The following is a 20959-nucleotide window of genomic DNA, read 5'->3' as shown; positions in this document are numbered from 1 at the left end:
AGTGAACAGAGACGTCAATGAACGAATGGACAGATAATAAATTTGCGAAAATAAATAAAATAAACTTTTCACTCCAGGGAAGACTTGAACCAAGGACCTCTCGTTCCGCAGCTGCTCACGCTAACCACGGGACCACGGTACTCCTGAGCTCACACTCCCCTTCATGTTGCTTATCTTGTGCATGGATTACTCAGTTTGTATATTTTGCTTATTTTTTTCATAGTTCCACACAACTTCTTCCTGTTTTCTCGATTGATCTGTGTTCAGTTTTTCAAGGCCTATCCAATGTGCCAACTTATAACTAAATCTGAGGGGTGTGTGATGGGGAGGTTCCCTTGTTAGTCTTTTTTCCCAGGAATTATTCAGCTGTAGTCATTATTTTCATAAAACTCCGACACTAGCACCTTTATTTCTGAACTCAATTGCTTACCCTGAGCCTGCTGAAGTTGTGGAAGCACTCCTTGGGTTGATTTTATTTTCCTAGCTTGCTTTACCATATATGTAGAAACATTGAATTCCTTTGCAGTGTAGTCAATAGACCAGCTGGAAGGTACAAAGGTAAGAATAGCTACCTTTTTCTGGCGTGTGGATATGGCACATTTTTCTTTCAAATCATGCACAATTTTGTCCAAATCAGAGCATTTCTGGCGTGATTTCTGTTCCTTTGGAGCAGATAGTGCTTCCTCTTCCACCATTAATGTGTCAGTTATTTTGTGTTTTAATTCCATTTGAGCTTCTTGTAGTTTTCTTCTACCACAGCTGGGCCTGTCTCTTTTTCCAACTTTGTGTGTCTTCATGGGAGACAAACCAAGAGCAGTCATGTATTTAATTGCTCATCCGCTGTGGTTGTAGGTGGCTGATACTCTTCATCACTGTCATGTAAATTATCTGAATATTTTAGCAGTGTAACACACCTGGAACATAGCTTTTGTCCTGGTTTCATGTTAAGTCCCATGCACTGATTCACTTTCAATACTGATTTTATATCAATTTCTCTGAGGCTACACTTCACTTCACTGTTTTCTTATGAATCCGAAATGGATCAAAGTGCCCATCCAGATCATACAGTACAAAGCAAATGCCACATTTTGTTCCATGTGTTGTTTTATGACATTCAGATGCTTGTGCTCTACCAATACTGCAACTTGTTTGAACAAAAGCACCACTAGTACACTCTTCTGCCTCCATACTGACTTTCCACAACATTACTGACCAGTCTAAACTAGAATCTTAAAAACATGAGTAACCTGTAATTGTTGCTTGTTTCCTTTGTTGTTCCTGCCTAACAATGACTCGTTCTGTCCCTGAAAACTACCATTGTTTAACTTTCTGTTGCTTAATGATTCCCCACAATTGCTGCAGCTTTATCTGAAACAAGTTGTCTGTATCATCACTATTAATTGCTAAATCGTGTTAAAAGAAACGTAACCAAATACATCTCTGTCAACTTTTATTGTACACAAATGCCTTGCAATAACAAGTTGAAATTTTGCCACATATTATATTATGGTCTACCTATGCAGTGTTTGAAATTTGGCTTGGATATCACTTGTCTCTCTTGTGCTACCACACTTAGAAAATCCATGTTTTCCAGGTAATTTTTCAAATTTTTCTATTTTCGTGTGCATGTAACTCTGTTTGTGTGACTGATATGGACAAGATGAGTTCTGTGTGTTTAGGCCACATTAAGCTTACCACAAAATTATACCCTTTTTGAGTGAATTATATTTGGCATAGAGGGCACCTACAATATGTACCTTTTAACATATTACATTTTTTAAATCACATTTTGGATTTTTTATTTTCCCTCAAAAATATGTTGTTGGTGTTTCGATTCATAGAGTGTGTTCTCTAAGTGGATGTTACTGGGGCGTAAAAATTTCACTGGACTGTGCGGAATAGTTCCAAAGTTATTAAGACCTGAAGTTGGGTCTGAAGATAGATTGCCAGATGCGGGTTGCAATTTACGGGTCATGCCACCTTCTTTCACAAGCCATAATTCTGGAACTAATTGGCAGGGGAACTTAAAATTTTGTACATGAGTGTTCCACACTTGGTATCATTGGTGTGCTAAATTTCAGCCAAATCTGAGACTATCAGATGGAACATTTTCTCAAAGTGGTTCAATTGACATGGTCTGACCCTATTAACATTGCCTGCAAGGTCACAAATGTACAACATGAACAGCAAAAGTCCCAACACATTTCCTTGGTGCATGCTTGAAGATAACTTCTACATCTGCAGAGGATTCTTTATTCAAGATACATGACAATGTTTCAACAGTTGAACACACCATCATTTTCAAGGCACAAATATGATGTGAGAGGACAGTTCAAGAAAATTTACACCCTCTGCAGGCAGGACTATGTCACTGAAGAACCATAATAAACAACTAATGCCATCACACAACCAAAGATGACCCACATCAGAAGTTATCGGGTGAGCATGTACCATTCTCTGACAAGACAGGGAAAGCACACTTCCTAGCAGAATTTAAGCAAAAACTTGCTAATTTAATCTTAATTACTTCCTTATAATCACCATCCCAATAGCTGTAAATACATGCCAGAATCTCTGAAATTGTTTTGATACATTCCATAGAATGATTAGGAACAAGGCAACATTCTGCAACAGCAGTATTGCTCCGCTGTTTAAAGTGTGTGTGTGGCATTCAGTACATCAGTTCTCCACAGTCCTAGTTGTCTGACCAATGTATGCTGTGCCACAACTGCAAAGGATACGATAGACACCTGCCTTATGCAAACAAAATCATCCTTTATAAATCCTAAAAGGGCCCTAATCTTCAACGATGGTCCTAAAACTCATTTGAAACAGTGTCTCCACAGAATAAGACTAATTCTGTTGGCATTGCTACCCACACAAGGCAATAAAGCCTTAACAAAAGTGCCATGTCATTGTTTACATTAGCTACTGAATTAATGGTTGGTAGACAGTGTAATGCACAACTGATCTATCTTTCCTATAACTGTGCTGGCAAAAGGTGACTTTGAAGTGGACTGACTCAGCTGAAAACTTTAAGTGTTAGAGACAGAATTGAAAAAAAAACCTTTGTACTTAAAGAAGCCAGACGGTAAAATTGGTTTCTTTACGAATTTTTTTGTTTTTGTTTTTGCTCAGAGTGGTGTGTGTGTGTGTGTGTGTGTGTGTGTGTGTGTGTGTGTGTGTGTGTGTGGGCACGTGCGTGCGTGTGGGTGTGTGTGTTCGTACTGGTGACTGGATACACTGAGGAGACAAAAGTCATCAGATACCCCCTAATATCATGCTGGACCTCCTTCTGCCCGGCATGGCACAGCAAGTCAATGTGGCATTGACTCAACAAGTCATTGGGAGTCACTGCACAAATACTGAACAATGCTGCCTCTGCTAAAGTGTTGGCAGTGCAGGGTTTTGTGCACACATGGTCTTCTCAATTATGTCCCATAAATGTTTGGTGGGATTCGTGTTGGGCAATCTGGGTGGACAAATCATCTGCTTGTACTGTGCACAATGTTCTTGAAACCAATTGTGAACAATTGTGGCCCAGTGACATTGTGCACTGTCATCCATAAAAATTCCATCGTTGTTTGGAAGCACGAAGTCTATGAATGACTGCAAATGGTCTCTAAGTACGAACATAACCATTTCAAGTCAATGAATGGTTCAGTTGGGTCAGAGGACCCAGACTTGTAAACACAGCCCACACCATTATGGAGCCACCACCAGCTTTCACAGCAGCTCATTGACAACCTGGTTCCATGGCTTTGTGGTGTCTGAGCCACAGTCGAACACTACCATCAGTTCTTACCAACTGAAATTGGGACTCAGCTGGCCAGATCACAGTTTACCAGTCATCCAGAGTCCAACCGATATAGTCACAAGCCCGGGAGAGGTGCTGCAGGTGATGTCATGCCGTTAGCAAAGGCACTCGCATCAGTCATTTGCGGCCATAGCCCTTTAATGCCAAATCTTGTCACACTGTCCAAACAGATATGTTTGTTGTACATCTCACATTGATTTCTGTGGTTATTTCACACTCTAGGTGAACACTGCTGCTCTCAGTCGTTAAGTGAAGAAAGTCTGCCACTGTGTTGTCCAAGGTAAGTGGTAATGCCTCAGATTTGGTATTTTCAGCACACTCTCGACACTGTGGATCTTAGAGTACTGATTGTTTAATGATTTCTGAAATGGAATATCCCATGCCTCTAGCTCCAACTAGCATCCTGTGTTCACAGTCTGTTAATGCCTGTTGTGCAATTACCATCACATTGGAAATCTTTTTACATGAATCACCCGAGTACAAATGACAGTTCCATCAATGCACTGCCACTTTATACCTTGTGTATGTGACACTACCACCATCCGTATTTGCGTCGCATCGCTGCCCCTTGACTTTTGTCTCCTCCGAGTAGTTCCATTTAAATTCCTATGATTAATTTATCTAAGACACTCACACATATTTACAACTACTGTATTAGTGCCACACCTCTTGCACTGCCAGCATTGCATCCACTGAGAAAATCTTTATCATTTGCAAACTTTTAGGACCAAATTAAGAAATTATTTTAGGAGAGAAAATATCCATGAAATTAGTGATGCTCTATAAATTTCTAGGTGCTTTCAGAAACGAGCAAATTGTAAGCACAATCATTATCATTCTACATAAAAAGGAGCAAATTGTACTTTACAACCATTATAATTCTGTGTCAAGTTAAAGTTTTTTATGGAAATGCAAATGTTTTTCAACTGTGTTTCTCATACTAGACAAAAGTCAACAGACAATATTAATAAAATGAATTCTTGTGACAGTAATAGTTGTCTACAGTAAATATGATGGATTTTCTTAATTTTTTATAATGCTAAGTATGTAACATTTTGTGTGTTGACTAAATTTCCATAATTAAATATCCATGGGTTTTATGGTGTTTTTTAAGTGGTTTAGAAAAAATATTTTTTTGGGTTGGGTTAAATTACAACCACCCTGGTCTCAGATGACACAGGCCCTATGAACCTCTCCGTGCTGAGCTGGATGGTGAAAACTATCAGCCTGAAGAAACAATCCAGTGTGAGTTGGCCACTTACGAGGTCACAACATACTGCCAACCTTCCTCCTGATCATCAACACCACGGGAGGGAAGGAAGGCATCCTTTGGAAACTGCAGTGAAACAAATATTCAGATGGACTGAATTCAAATGATCAAAATTTTGAATCACTACTTCCATGACAAACAACAAAAGTATCATCTCCATATTTAAAAAGGCATGCAGGCCCCTCAAAATCTTCCATACACAGATTGGCAATAATAATTAGATGACATAGGGCTCACCATAATGACTCCACCTGTCTGCTCATAGAACTGGACACTGAATTAAAAATAAGTGGAAGTCAGCACATGTCAAACAGGTTAGTTAATTCAACACCAAACCTAACATCAATTAACAGCAATGAATGAGACAGAGGAATGTGAGTCAAAACAGAGACCACATCAGCACTTAATAAAATGTCAGTCATTGAAACAAACTCCTATCGACAGAGAAACCCGCCAAATTCCTAACTTGATGCACACACCGACCTACAAGGTACATCACGTCACCAATGTTATTGACAATAGGTCTCAGAGGAATCCCTTTCTTGTGAGTTTTCGGATTGCTATATAAGCTATGGGGGCAGCAGAGAAAAAGCTAAAACTCTTCGCTTGCAACAACAAACTTTGCTTCCAGAGGTTATTACTCTTCCTACCCACCCTTGTTTGTTGGATGAGCACTGAGGCTGTGATACACAGGATCTCAAAGTAAATAATGCATCTTTTGAACATAATCTTGCTTCCAGAACATCACTGTAGGATTATTCTTGTTCGTGGGTAAGATAACAAAGTCAGGATCCACCCTGGGTGAATAAAGAGCAGTCCTCAGGTCTCTTGGATGAATGTGCCCTAGTCAACACATAAACATGCTTCTTCCCTGTTCTGTGCCATCCAAAGAATTCTCACTGAGAACGATCACAGATCAATTTTATTAACCAACTGAAATGCATGATCACAAAAAAGCAGAAAATAGTATTCTAAACAAAGAAGAAGGGAGTGTCACTAACCTGGTGGTGCCCCATATGGAGGAGGGGAAGCTCTTGTGTCAATGTACGGACTGACACCAGGTTGCAGGACTGGCCCTTGAGGACTTGCAGCATACGGATTGTATGGTGGTGGATAGTTCGGTGCAGGTGAGCTAGTAACAGAACTGTCACTAACATAGTGTTTTTTCCTGCTTGCAGCTGAAACCAGTAATAAAAGAAAATATATGAAATGACATAGAAGGACAACAGACCACATTAAACAACAGACACACATATATATAATAATCACAATAAATTATCTTATTATTACTTGACTGAAAAATAAGAGTACAATAAAGATTCAACATTGTAATAATAGTTTAAGGCAGCAGGCAAGCAATTGGTAAAAACAAAAGATAGTAACTGCAAGAAGTGAGATGCAAGTGAAAAACTTGAGCAATTCATACACAACAGCAGAAAACAGAAAATCTGTGGAAAAAAATGAAAAACAAAAAGATAGAGGAACAAATTAAAAGAAAAAGTGATCCCCTCTCCCAATAACTCAGACTTCTCAGGTTGTCGGGCACATGGAGACTTCCACTCTTTATACACATTTTAAGTGACAGGGAAGGGGGTTGCTTAGTGTTGCAGGTAGATGGTGAGGGCCGGAAACTGGTCAGAAGTTGGCACAACAGATGGAGGAAATTGAACTGGCTCAGAGTGCTTAATATTACAGATGGAAAACAGGGTAGTCAGTTGTCAAGAGTGGGGTGTATAGGTGCATAAAGTGTAACTGTATGAGAGTAGAGCAGACATAACAATACTGAGAAACTTTAACATATTGTGGGATGTTAAGAAGAAGCAAGTACCACAACTATGCACTGGCCATGGTCTGGTGTAAGCTGTCAGTTACAGGAAATACTACAAGGTGTCCAACTTTGCTTCTGCCGTTTGCCAATAGGTGGCGACAACGGTAAGTAGCGGTCAAAAGAGACAGATTGGAGATGTCAGGAAGTTAGCTTGGATCTTGGTCAACATAACCTCATTCAAACATTAGTTGATTTGTGTCTGCATCATTACGTTGTTCATGACTGAAAATGTCAGTTTATGAGCCTAATTCTTGTCATTTGTGGGAGATGTTACTGTTTTGTTTCAATATGATGAAAACAGCGGCTGAGTCTCACCAAATGCTCTCAGATACATATGGTAAGGATGCTAATAGTGAAAGAATGTGTTGTGAATGGTTTCAATCCTTCAAGAATGGTGATTTTAATGTCGCAGACTGGCATAGTGGTGGACGAGAGAATGTTCTTGAAGATGCAGAATTGGAGACATTGCTGAGTGAAGACTCGTGTCAAACTCAAGAAGAATTGGCATAATTAGTGGGAGTGACACAGCAAGCCATTTCCAAAACGTCTCAAGGCTATGGGCATCATTCAGGAAGAAGGAACTTGGGTCTTGTGTGAGCAGAAACCAAGAGATGTTGAACAGCATTTGTGGGTTTTGTGAACAGTTGCTTTAGCGGCAAAAACAGAAGGGATTTCTGCATCATATTATGACGGGGGACGAAAATTGGGTTCATTATGATAACTCTAAATGCATAAAATCATGGAGATATCCTGGCCATGCTTCCACGTCGACGGCCAAACCAAATATTCATGACTCCAAGATCATGCTCTGCATTTGGTGGGACTTGCTTGGTGTCATGTACTATGAGGTGTTAAAACAAAGTGAAACAATCACAGGTGCTCGTTATCGAATGTTGCAATTAATGCATTTGAGCAGAGCATTTAAACACAAACGGCTGCAATACAGCAAGAGGCGCAATAAAGTGATCTTGCAGCACGACAATGCTGGACCCCACGTTGCAAAAGAGGTCAAAACGTACATGGAAACGTTAAAATGGGAAGTCCTACCCCACCCGCCGTATTCTCCAGACATTGCTCCCTCTGACTATCACCTGTTTAGATCAATGGTGCATGGCCTGGCTGACCAACACTTACAATCTTATGAAGAAGTCACACATTGGATTGATTCGTGGATCGATTCAAAAGATGAACAATTTTTTTGACGCAGGATTCATACACTGCCCGAAAGGTGGGAGAAAGTAGTGGCCAGCGAAGGAAAATACTTTGAATGATACACCTGTAACCAACATGTTTCATTAAAGCCTCAAATGTTGGGGAAAAATGGCGGAAGCAAAGTTATACACCTTGTAGGTTGGTCAGTTGCATGGGACTCAAGGACCAGAATGCTAGGAGGTGAGCAGCAAACCAAATGTATATTAAAATCTCTCCAAGAGGAGAGAGGGGTAGGTTGGGGGAGATTAAAGAAGAAGGGCAGGGCACTTGAACCCAGGATGTGGGACCCCACCTTTATAGTGGCAACGAGGGCAGAGAAAGATAAAAGGAGAAGCATTAGGGTGAGTAGCTCACAACAGAAAATACTTTAACAACTTAAGATATGTTGTTATAGTGAAGATAGTAGTGTCATGGAGCCTAACCAAAAAACTCAAAATCACTGAAGTGAGAGAATAATTACTAACACTGAGACAAACAAAATTAACTACTATTTTTGAGTCAAAAGGGATATTCGATATGATATATCAGCTTTGACTACTGATGTAATGTTAATGGCTGCTGTGATGTCATCTTTTGGTGCGTGTATTCATAGTCTGATTGTTACTTGATGAAGCCAACGAACGTGGAAGTAAAAGAATTGTTGTTGTTGTTGTGACAGACTGATCTGTACATTAGACCATTTAAAAAAATCGCCACTGGTATTTTTCACATTTTCTACATTACTGTAAAAGCTCACAAATCATACTGAATATTCCTCTTTATCCCTATTTTTATTTACCTCTTGTGGTGGCCTACATCAAAATTTATTGTACATACCAGTTATGTATTTTTACACACATTTTTAAAGAGAATAGACCAAGTGGAAGCCACTGAAGGCAAATAGTCTGGAGAGACAAGCAAACAGTAAGCTTCTCAAGTGTAAGAATTCAGTGGACTCCACTGAAAAACCAAATTATATAATGAACATTTGTGCAGCATATGCATAACATATTTGTTCATTAATTTCTTCTCCAAAACAAAAATTGATAACTACAGTCATAGACAATGCACAGAAGAGTAGTTCCCTTTCTGAGCACAATTTACTAATAGATTTGCAGTCTGGTTTTATGAATGTCTTACTTGTTGACCAGGTAATATACAGTACTGCTTTTCACACAGCACAGTAATAGCAGATACTCACTGCAGCCACTGTTTATTTACTGTAACTTGACTACTGCTTTAATAGACAGTATTTTCTTAAATCAATAACATTAGACCACCACTGAACTATTTTCGCTGTAGGAAGCAGACCCTTAAAGTGTTACAAAGCAGGAAATGAGCTTGCGTTCAACAGGGAACAGTATGTGATGAAATGTTCCACTGGGTAATTTTATGCTTGAGAAATTAATGAGTTAACTAACTGTAGCAGATGACATGTTTTCTTTATAAACAATAAAGATACAGTTTTTACAGTTCAGGCAGGAGCATACAGCAAATCAAATAAACTATGAAATAACACAAAAACATAGCATCTGGCATAATCCGTGTCACTTCAGGCAGGGGCAGGGGGGTTACCTTCATAGTCCCAGATGTTATTGAATTTTGAATATGTTAAAATTCAGGAGTAAGTAAGAATCACATATTTGTTGTATTCTCCGAAAAAAGTCCTGCCCCGAGACACAGGCCTGCAAAGACTACACTGCGAACACCATCTTGAAGATGTGAAATTTGGAAATTTTTTTAAAATGCTGTATTTCGGTAACAGTTCTAGATAATTTGTTAGAGTTTTCTTTATTTGAAAGATAATTGTTTTATGATTCAATGGTATCCTTAGTGTGGTCATAACTGTGAAAGTTCTTTCACTGTCACCTCTTGAATTTTTTTTATAATTTACAGAATTTTTTTAAATGCCAATCCAGAAAAGTTAGATTTTTACTGTTGATTAGCACCATGTACTCTGTACATATTCTCTGCAAAGGAGAGCTTCCACTTTTAAGTTGGACAGGTTTTATTTCAAAAAATCATTTTTTTAAACCTTTATGGGTAATGTAAGTCTTCACGGAAATTGTTTCTTACTAATTTCTTTGTTACAATGTTTATTTCTATTGTCTTTGTTGCAGTTATTTCTTTTCACTTTCTTTGTTGCAGATATTTCTTACCCTTTGTTGTAGGTTCTTTGTCATGGTTGTTCATCACAGATTTCTGTACTGTAGTTGTTCAATGCTAATTTGTTGACTGAAGAGGCTTTCAACAAATCTGAGACCATCCAGTAAGTTCTGTATTTTCATGAGGAATCTACCAGTTGACACAGTTGCAGAGCATTTTGTAAAAAGGACTGTTTGATATGTCTCCTGACTGGGGCCACTGAAGAGTGAAGTGTGCTGACTATTTTCATCTCGACTACAGAGGAAGTCTAGTCATAAGCTCTATGCATCAAGAAAGTGCAGACAAATTACTAAAGCTATGGATGATTACACTACAGCAAAACTGACCACACTCTTTAAAGTAGAAATTACATCTTCAGAAGAAAATGAACCAAAGCATTCTTGCATCTCTTGCCAGGAATTTTTCACAAATATCAATTCAGCTGTTGAATACTGTGCATCCTACAGAGAAAAGATGCAAGTTTTAACTATTATTCCAGAGACATTTTCAAACAAAACAATTCTGAACCACATTCCATCAGTATCAAAGTACATGTCAGACAAATCAAGAAATATGAGGTCTGTAAAAGGAATCTTTGGAAGACAAGATTCCTATTATGGTCATGTAGAAGCAGCCCAAGTTCAAACAGTGCAGTCATTTTATCTGGAAGATAAATGGAACTGTTCTCGCCAGAGTGCCAACAAAAAAGGCGGTATAACTGTAACAGCTGAAGGTTAAAAAGTTGTGAAAGTGAAGAGGTACATGACTTGTAGTCTTAAACTTTTGCAATTTATAAGAGCAACTATACAACTTCACATATTGGAAGATCAAAATTTTATACACTACGACCTAAGATGGTAATTCCACACTCATCTAGAAATGTTTGTTTATGTGTGTACTGTGCAAATTTTGAACTTTGTGTGGTAACTCTGAAGAAATTACTAAAGCACGTGACATATGACACCTTGGTTGGGCGCGTGAAGTCATTAGTAATCTGTGACTTAAGGCGAAAGACTTATTTTTTTTCAAGAATGTGGTGACTGCCCTGGAAAGGGAGGACTGTCTTTACAGACAACTGGCCTGGAAGACATAGCAGATAAAACCTGCAGAAATTATATATGTGGCATGGGATGAAAATAAACTAAGAAAACTGTTGCCTTTGACAGTTTCATTGATGAACTTGGTAAATGGTCAGTGAAAACAGTAATACACCAGTATCTGAAGAAATTGCAACAACAACACATTGCAGAAGTGAAAGGGTGTCTACAGGCTAAAGAACGATGTTTAGTGCTTCACTGTGATTTTGCTGAGAACTGGTCTGTAATTCTCCCACAAGAAGTACAAGGATATCATTGGAGTAATGACCAGGTTTCAATTTTTACAGGAGTGACATTTTTTCAAAACAAGACCACAAGTGTTGCAGTTATAAGTGATGACACAGGACATGACATAGCACATGCTTTCCTAACAACACGCAAAATTCTTCAACTGCAAACAGGGGCAGAGAAGATCATCATTATTGCTGATGGTGCTCTTAGTAATTTTAAAAATCGTACCAGCTGTTTGAATTGAGTAAGTCGCTTGTGCCAACTGACTGGGTATACAGTGCTACTGGCCACGGGTAGGGGCCTTGTGATGGTGTAGGAGGCCTCCTGAAACACCATGCTACAAAACATAATCTTACTAGACCAAATACATACAGCTGTGATTCAGAATGCTGAAAGGAATTCAGAAGACACATTTTTGGACTCAAAGTGATGGGCGAACTCGTATTGCATGCACTTTAGAGAGCAAAAAAGAAGAACTTTCGTTCATTCGGCCAACATCTCAGAAACAGTACGATAATATTCAAATTCACAACATGAGAAGGGGGATGTTTGTGGCGTATGACTGTGACTGGTGGATTGCAGAGATTATAGACACTAGTTATGAGTTAAATGAAATTGTAGTGAACTTTGTGCTACCACATGGGCCAGCTGTTGGATATATAGGTTTCCAGCTGAAGGACAGCAACAACGTTATCAGTGCTCACTTCCTGTTCACAATGTTTTGATTATTGTAAGTGCTCCAGTTCCTATTCATTCAACAGGAAGGCATCACTCTTGCATAAATTGAAACCTTTAAGTCTTTCGCATATACGCTATTTTGGAACAATTTAAAATGTTTGAAAAATGAGTCTCTTACTCATCTTTCAAAACTAAAATTATGTTAAATAAGGCTAGATTTTTATTTTTATTAGCCTGTTATGTGATAATGTGGTAATAAAACAGGTTCTATGTATGGCAAAAATTTCAACTGTTTATAAAATTTGTTGAACCTAAAAGTGGAAGCTCTCCTTTTCAGGGAATTAGAGCTATATGGTAATAATCAACAGAAAAAAATCAAAATTTTATGGATTGGCATTTTGAAGGAAAAAACAGTCCAGATATTTTAAAAAGTTCAGAAAGCTATAGTAAAAGAACTATGACAGATAAGTCCAAATGGTGGATTTCTTTGCCATCATAAAGCAATTATCTTAGAAATAAAAAAAGCACATAGAATATCTAGAACTATTCCAGAGATACACCACTTCAATATTTTTTCCCAAAATTCACATCTCCAAAATGGTATGCACACCTTCATCTTTGAAGGGCTGTATCTCTGAGCAGAAACTTTTTTAGAGGGGAAAAAAAAGTGTTGCTTGCTTAATCCGTCATTTTAATTTCAGTAACATCTGAGACTATGAAGGTCAATGGACATGGACTATGTCATACTTATATTAAGGTGGACTGTGGTTAAAATACACAGCTGACCAGAATGAAATTTTCACTCTGCAGTGGAGTATGCCCTGATATGAAACGTCCTGGTAGATCGAAACTGTGTGCTGGACCAAGACTCAAACTCTACCTTGCGCAGGCAAGTGCTCTTCTGACTGAGCTACCCAGGCATGGCTCATGACCTGCCTTCATAATTTTACTTCTGCCAGTACCTTGTATCCTGTTTTTGAAACTTCACAGAAGTTCTCCCATGAAACCTGGGTGACTAGCACTTCCGGAAAAAATGATATTGTGGACACATGGCTTGAGTAGCTCAGTCAGTAGAGAACTTGCTCACGAAAGGCAAAGGTCCCAAGTTAGAGTCTCGGTCTGTCACACAGTTTTAATCTGCCAGGAAGTTTCATGTTGGTGCACACTCTGCTACAGGGTGAAAATTTCATTCAGAAAACATCCCCCAGGTTGTGGCTAAGCCATCTCCACAACATCCTTTCTTCCAGAAGTACTAGACCCGCAAGTTTTGAGGAGAACATCTGTGAAGTTTGGAAGGTAGGTGACAAGGTACTGGCAGAAGTAAAATTGTGAGCGTGGATCACGAGTCGTGCTTGGGTAACTCAGTCGGTAGAGCACTTTTCCTGCGAAAGACAAAGGTCCCGAGTTCAGATCTCAGTCCAGCACACAGGTTTAATCCAGGAAGTTTCATACATTTGACCATTTACATTTCCCATGGTTAGGCAATGTCTCTTCAGCTGATTGCTCAGATGGTGTCTTCACAAGGCTTGTGGTTAATGCACTCTCTTCCCATTTAGGTAAATCATAAGTGATAACAGAAGGGGAAAAGAAAGTAAATAAAAGTGAGATGTGAGATATTGCACTACAAGAAGAATTTGACAAAGCTCTGAAAGATCTAAATAAAAAACAAACCTCCAGAGTTGACACCTTCCCCTCAAAATTACTGAGACCCTTGAGAGAGCCAGCCATGATGAAATGTTTTATATGGTGTATAAGGCAGATGAAATACTTTCAGATTTAAAGAAGAATGTAATAAGTAATTCCAACTGCAAAGAAGGCAGGTGCTGACAGGTGTGAATAATACTGAACTATCAGTTCACTAAGTTATTCTCAGAAAATAATGAGAAGAGAAAAAGAGACGAGAAAAATTGGTAGAGGGCTATGTTAGGGAAGGTCAGTTTGATTATAAACATGCAAGGCAACACTGACCCTATGACTTATTTTCAATTGCAGTTACGAGCTGAAGTGCATGAAAGGAAAACAATAGTTGAGAAGGGAGTTCTTCAGCATGTACATTGAGCCACAAGTAAAGGAAACCAAGGAGAAATTTGAAATGATGAATAAAGTACAAAGAGAAGAAATAAGAACACAGATTTGCTAATGACATTGCAATTCTGTCAGTAATAAAAAAGGACTTGAAAGAGCAGTTGAGCAGAATGGCTACTGCCTTGAAAAGAGGATACAAGATGAGTATTACCAACACTACATCGGGTGTAATGGAATATAGTAGAATAAATCTTGTGATACTGAGGAAATTAGATTGGCAATGAGACACTAAAAAAGGAATCTACAAGCTGTTGTTGTTTGTGCATCAAAATACCCGAGGACTGATTAAACAGAAAGGTTATAAAATGCAGGCTGACAATAACATTAAAAGTTTGTCTGAAAAAGGAAATTAAAAAAAAAAGAAAGTGTTAATAAATCTGGAGTGTAGTCTTATAAGGAAGTAAAATGAGGTCAATAAAAAGGTCAGAGGGGAAAAAAAACAACTACTTTGAAAATGTGATGCTACGGAAGAATGCTGAAGATTAGATGGGTAGAGCAAAACACTGAGGAGGAACTGAATCAAACTGCAGACAACATGAATTAATGGCACAACAAGACCAAATTATTTGATAGGACACATCACATGGCATCACACCATCTTTAGTTTGTTAATGAAAGGAAGGGAGAGGAGGGGAGACCAAGGCTTAAGCGCAAGTAGCAGATTTAGTGGATGTAGGTAAAACTAGAATGAAACATACATTAGGACTGAAGACCACAACAACAAAACGGGGTGTAAGAGCTACAGTAATAAACACACATCTGACAGCATAGACAGAGCACTAGAAACTATGTATTATATGTGACTCACACACTGGTGCTTGTGGGTAAATTGCCTAAAAACATTTCTTCAAATTTCTCTAGAGTACTACATATGCGATTGTATTACTGGGTGACACTTTGGAGAACAGCAGTGATCCATGCTGGCAAACATCGCTGATTAATGCAGAAGCAAAATTTTAGGAATGTAAAAGAAAAGAAATTTCTTTTAAAATTTCATATTTGGATCCCACTATGAAAGGCAAGAATGTAGGCCGACTGAAAACACAGCAGTTATGAAAATGCATTCAATTTAATGTAGCAAGTATGAAATCTATTAAATAATCACTATTCCTATCCTCAAGTCATTAATTGCATGGATAAGCTCTACATATAAATTTGTACAGATAAAGGAATATCAAAAATGTAGACCCAATTCCTTCCATTTGCATAAATGAACAATAAATTACTTTCCACAAAGTACATGTAAGGGTGAAACTCCACACATTCCCTGCCCCTAGTAAAGGATCCACTGGTGGCACAATACATTACATCTTAACCAGAGAAGTAATATTATAACCACTGCAATAAAATGTTAAGACCTTGGATTATATTTACATCCCATGATGGTCACAGTTTCCTTTTCTTCTTTCACTTGTCTGGAAATGAAACTCATGCACTCTTATTTTATAATGAAAGTAGTGAGAAAGTTATTGGACATCAAATTTTACCAATTATAAATTTTAAAAAGCAATTTTTGAGGGAAAGGCTACCGAAAACACATGTACTGCAAAGTATGTTTGCCATGAAATGAGATGGCGAGAATGAGCTTAGCGCATGACATTTATGTTTATCCATTAATTGTCTTTTAAGTGTGCTGTTGAGTATGCAGCCCATGGGAAAATGTTTTAATTAAACATCTACCGATGTGTTATGCATTATTCGCGTAACTATTACGTAAATTGCCCGTAAGTGAATAGCTACAACTATCAACTACAAATGATTAAAGTACAAAGGCACACACACGATACTTACGTGCACTATGTTGCATAATTACACACAAACTTTTTTTCAGTGGTAAATGATATGAAAACAAATCACTATGACGATGCAAAAATTTAAGTGTAGGCTGCACATTTGCTGTAAGCATCCAAAACCAATAATTCTACACTAACTGTTTTGGTCACAAATAAACTAGGTGTGGTGATCACAAACTACTATCAACTGTCAACGCCACCTTAACCACAGAAAACCAAAAAGTTGTCAAGTAGTTCAACTGCAGTTAAACATCAAGATTCTAATGGCAAAAGAGCACTACAATTAACCTCCAAAGCTACAATTTACGTTACAGTCAACATTTAATTTTTGTATACTATACATATTACTTTGCTGACTACTGTGCAGATACTTTTCGTGCAAATCTACCCAAAATGCTTCTAGCGAACGACAGATTTGATTAACCAGTTGTTCACCACATCTGATTTAAGTGAGACCACCTACACTTACGATGTCTTGCTCCTGCTGAAGCGTTATAGTTCATTTCAGTGCCCTATATTTACTGAAATCTGTTGTTTCTATCTATGAGTTCTGTGGCTACCAGTTAACACTTTTGAAATTACACTGCACACTCACATTACACACGGCCACATACTCACCGCTTCCAACACGCAAAACAAAACACTAACGAACAACATGTTTCGAAGACATCTGACATATGGTATGCAGAGGACATGGTGAAATTCTTTTTGTCTCCGTTAGTGTACAGTCGTTAAATACACGATAGTGTGCATTCAATTCACCATCATAACTATAAACGAACTAATCGAGATAAAAAAAACACATCAAAATTTAAGGGGGCACCCGGGTTTGAACCGGGGACCTCTCGATCTGCAGTCGAATGCTCTACCACTGAGCTATACCCCCGACGTGACACTCTGAGAAATGAAATATAATACACATCTAAGCTATCTGTTATAATGTTTATAATTAATAGACGTATGGTACACCTGATTAAGCTATCTGTTATAATGTTTATAATTAATAGGCGTATGGTACACCTGATTAACCTATCTGTTACAATGTTTATAATTAATAGGCGTATGATTGCTGTATCCCACTTAACTGGAAAATAAAATATTTAAACCGATATATATATGATGTGCAACAAACTTTCTCCTGTGAAATTTCTTACGCGTTGCTGCTGTTATTGCATTTTACATAAAGCGGCATTAATTAATACATCTATTGTGACTCAGCGCAATCCAATCCATAGAGACGCTAGATCATACGCAGTGTAAAAGAACTCAATTAACTGAAGATTGTTACAGGGTTACTAAGGGAAAAGTGGTGATTTTCTGAAAGACATAACTACAACAAATGTGTGAAACTGCTGGCATCAACGCGCTTCGTCCGTTGCTATTCGGAAAGGCATAACCGTGTATGATAATAAGTTTTTATAAAGGTAATGAGTGCCAGTAACCATTTTACATTTCAAAACCGCAAGATTTTTTTTCAGTCACTGCCTCTCAGAGTTGCGATCCAGTAGTGAGTACAGACGTGAAATAGATCTTTCTGATCCAGACATGCCATGCTATGATATTTATCGTTTCTCCTGGCGTACCGATAAATATATGTAGTGCCGCCTTGGTTGATCGACGCTTGAAAATGCACATTTGGGCAACGAAAAGTTCATACGCTCCTCATAAGGCGTACTACTTAGATAATCTGAGCAGGTTGTGATAATCCTGTATTCAACGATCAGTGATAAGTAGGAAAATGGTGATAGCCACCGAAACTTAATTTATCTATATTTTTTCATTATGTCATGTGTGCTGCTGTTGTTCAACGGACTTTTTCTCAATACTTCTTAGTCTACGGTTTCTCCTCATTTCGAAAAAGAAAGAACGAATCTTCCTAGACGTCGAGCATTAGATTAGCTGGACAGGAATCGGGAAATAAATTAGCTGTGGTGTAATTGAAAAGGCCATCTCGGAATTCGCTGTAATTAAGTTTGAAAAAGCTGAAGAGAACTGTGCGGCCAGGCGGGGATTTGAATCCCACTCCTCTCAGTGTCTACTCTCTGAACTACAGAGCACACACATCCTTCGTTAACATATAAAAGACGCATTGTAGACGGACGCTATGCAAAGCTCACGGTTAGTATTTCTTTATCACGCTGAGAAATTGTTTCCAAATTAGGGCCGTAAGTTGCTAGGATTTGACAATGTGCGAGTTCAGTCACAACAGTGTTTTGAGAACGTCACATTTCAATTGAATTCTTCTTCTGTGGAAACTATTCCTTCTGTAGGAAATGAAACTATCCCTCCTGCAGGAAGTATAATATCTATGACTACTTGTGCATTTGACTGTGAGTGGCGTGTAAGTGGTAGGTCGGAACGTAGCATACAGTGGAGCCAGGGACCAGGGCGAACTCAGTATGTTACACCCATCCATCTAACCTAAAACTGCCTTCCACTGAAACCAAAACTGAGACAGTGAGACTCACTTGACCTGCTTGGAAATGTGCTGCGTCCCATGTTAAGGGGAGACAAACACAAAACATACGTGTTTATTAATCAATGGTGGTTCAAGTAGATGGCAAATAATGGTACCCGTTACGGAAATGGCAGCAAGGGATAGGAAGGAACACCAAGTGCATTCAGTGTGCAGGAAACCAATGTTGAAAAGGCTATTCCATAAGTCACTGAGGGAACCAACTGCAGATTGTAACACACGTTGAGACGAACGATGCCTGCTATCAGGTCTACGAAGTCACACTGGCAGAGAAGACTGAGAATATCAGTCTTGTCATGGATTTTCAACGAAGCTCGCTATCTGCAGCATTATCCACAAAACAGATCGTGGCCCCTCTGGATCTGAGTCGAGTGGAAGGCTTGAACCAGATACTACAAAGGTTCTGTGACAAACTAGGCTATGACTTCTGAGACTTGCGCCGTAGGACTGAGAACTGTAGGTTCCCCCGAAATGAGTCAGGTGTGCACTACACCCCAGACGCTGCTATCAATGTAGCTGACTGCAAGGGCATCCATTCTAGATCCATACGACAGTTTGAGGGGAAGGTGGGGGGCGAGAGCGAGACCAGGGGTATGGAGTATTTTTAATATTTTGAAAGACGAATGGCGACTTGTAAGTAACCATAAAAAAACCTCTAGTCCTCATCCTGTTAAAAACTCATGGAATACAGATTTTTAAATCATTTTCTTGAAGTAAAAACACCATTGTACATTATTTATTTTCCATTTATTTGAGAGCTAGGTGTGGGGTGGGGGGATGGAGTGTCCCCCCCCCTCCCCTATTACCTCTGGGGATGGGTACCCTCAGCTGATTGTGGGTGTGGTTTACACGAGAATTCTTTACATTATGCGACACCCCATCAATTCCAGATAACGCTAGGTGTGCGAGACCTGAAAGTATCAGTGTAAGAACGAAAGAAATGGCCCTCACGGGTGAGAGCATTAAAATCCTAGTGGTTAACAGTCAGAGTATTCACAACAAAGTTCCAGCATTTAAAGCTCTCCTGAAAAGCAGTGAAGCTCACATAGTACTAGATAACTGCACAAAAAAGCTGACCAATACCTGAAATTGGCAGCAGTGAGATTTTTGTGAAAAATTATTCATACATTGAAAGGCTGGGGCAATGGGAAGTGGAGGTGGTGTAGTTATCATAGTAAACAAGAAACTCAAATCTACAGAGACAGAAATTGAAGCTGCATCTCAGATAGTTTGGGTAGGATCCAGTATCAGGAGTGAGTATAAAATTATAACTGAATCCTTCTAGCGATCGTCAGACTCACCTCCTGATGTAACTGTAAACTTTCAGTTGTGGGTTGACTGACTGTATTTCATGTGTGACTGTATTCACTCTTTGTTGAAGTTCGTAACTTAGGCGTGGGCTGACTAAGTGAATCCAAGTGTAATTATTGTCTGGTATGGTAATCCTTGTTACAGCAAACCTAGTTCTTCTCTTGAAGCCCCCTCAGAATCTTCTGTTTCCCACTGATTTCTAACCATATCAAAATTATAGCTTTAGCCTTGTGCATTTTAGCTTTTGTCAGGTGATTTCAACTATATTTGCTGAATCTTGAATCCGCACACAAGATGCTATCAGAGGTAAGTGTTACATTGATGATTTAGGGTAGCTCAGCAACATGACAAAAAAGTTCACGATACCAGTCGTGGTGCATGCCAGTGGCATTAGTGTACTCTGAACACTGATAGGAATAGGCAATATTTTTAAGAAGCTTCAGACTAGCGTCAGACACAAAGATGTTATGGATCTGAGATTCCATTTAATTCGAAGAACCTAATGCAGCAAGCACAAGGTATAGTGCAAGAAAAATTACAGGAAATATAAAATGTTGGATAAGCGGGACCAAGAGTCTTGTCTGGCAACAATGAGAACACCGCCAATGTTCCACGCAGTGTGAGCTTGAAGTCAGTGCACCAGCCAATAAGCAACAACGGATGTCTAAGGAAGCCACCAGTGCTCCGCACCACACTGCAGCCAGCATATGGCGCCATTGCCACTGACCCCATCGTCTCTGTTATTGCCACACCAGCATCATACTCACTGGCATGGCTTATCACAGTCAACACACCAGTATCCATGCATCATCTTGACATCCCATAATAGCAATTCCTAAACTGAAGCACAGGAATCCAGACAGCACGTCAGTTTAAGTGAGGCACTAAAGCTCATTTGACAATACTTCGATGGGAATAAAGTACTACTAAATTAATTTTTAGATAACTACACTACTGCCTTTGAAATTTTCAATAAAGAGGCTCATTAAGTAATGCTTAAATTTATTAAAAGTAGGATTGTAGAATGATCTTGGAGT

General features: G+C 38.8%; 1 protein-coding gene and 1 non-coding gene across 3 annotated transcripts in view; both read right to left on the bottom strand.

Annotated features, from left to right (window-relative positions):
• LOC126164382 (protein YIF1B) overlaps positions 1-16788 on the bottom strand; it is a 68274-nt gene extending 51486 nt beyond the window's left edge. Inside the window, exons 1-2 of one of the 2 annotated variants that reach the window (XM_049920237.1) lie at positions 16605-16788; positions 6089-6265 (exon numbers count right to left, since the gene is read on the bottom strand). In XM_049920237.1, the coding sequence (XP_049776194.1) occupies positions 6089-6265; positions 16605-16638 (211 nt within the window). In that variant the 5' untranslated portion in view covers positions 16639-16788. Of the gene's footprint in view, positions 1-6088; positions 6266-16133; positions 16284-16604 lie in introns of those variants that run through there. The other variant, XM_049920235.1, reaches the window with a different exon arrangement.
• Positions 16789-16949: 161 nt separating this feature from the next.
• On the bottom strand, positions 16950-17021 carry Trnac-gca (transfer RNA cysteine (anticodon GCA)). The gene has a single exon. It is a non-coding gene; the product is annotated as a tRNA-Cys (tRNA).
• Between the last annotated feature and the right edge of the window lie 3938 nt (positions 17022-20959).

This window comes from Schistocerca cancellata, chromosome 1 (assembly GCF_023864275.1).
Source record: "Schistocerca cancellata isolate TAMUIC-IGC-003103 chromosome 1, iqSchCanc2.1, whole genome shotgun sequence".
Taxonomy (NCBI): domain Eukaryota; kingdom Metazoa; phylum Arthropoda; class Insecta; order Orthoptera; family Acrididae; genus Schistocerca; species Schistocerca cancellata.
The sequence above is the reverse complement of the archived record's forward strand: the minus strand, read 5'-3'. Positions and strand labels throughout refer to the sequence as shown.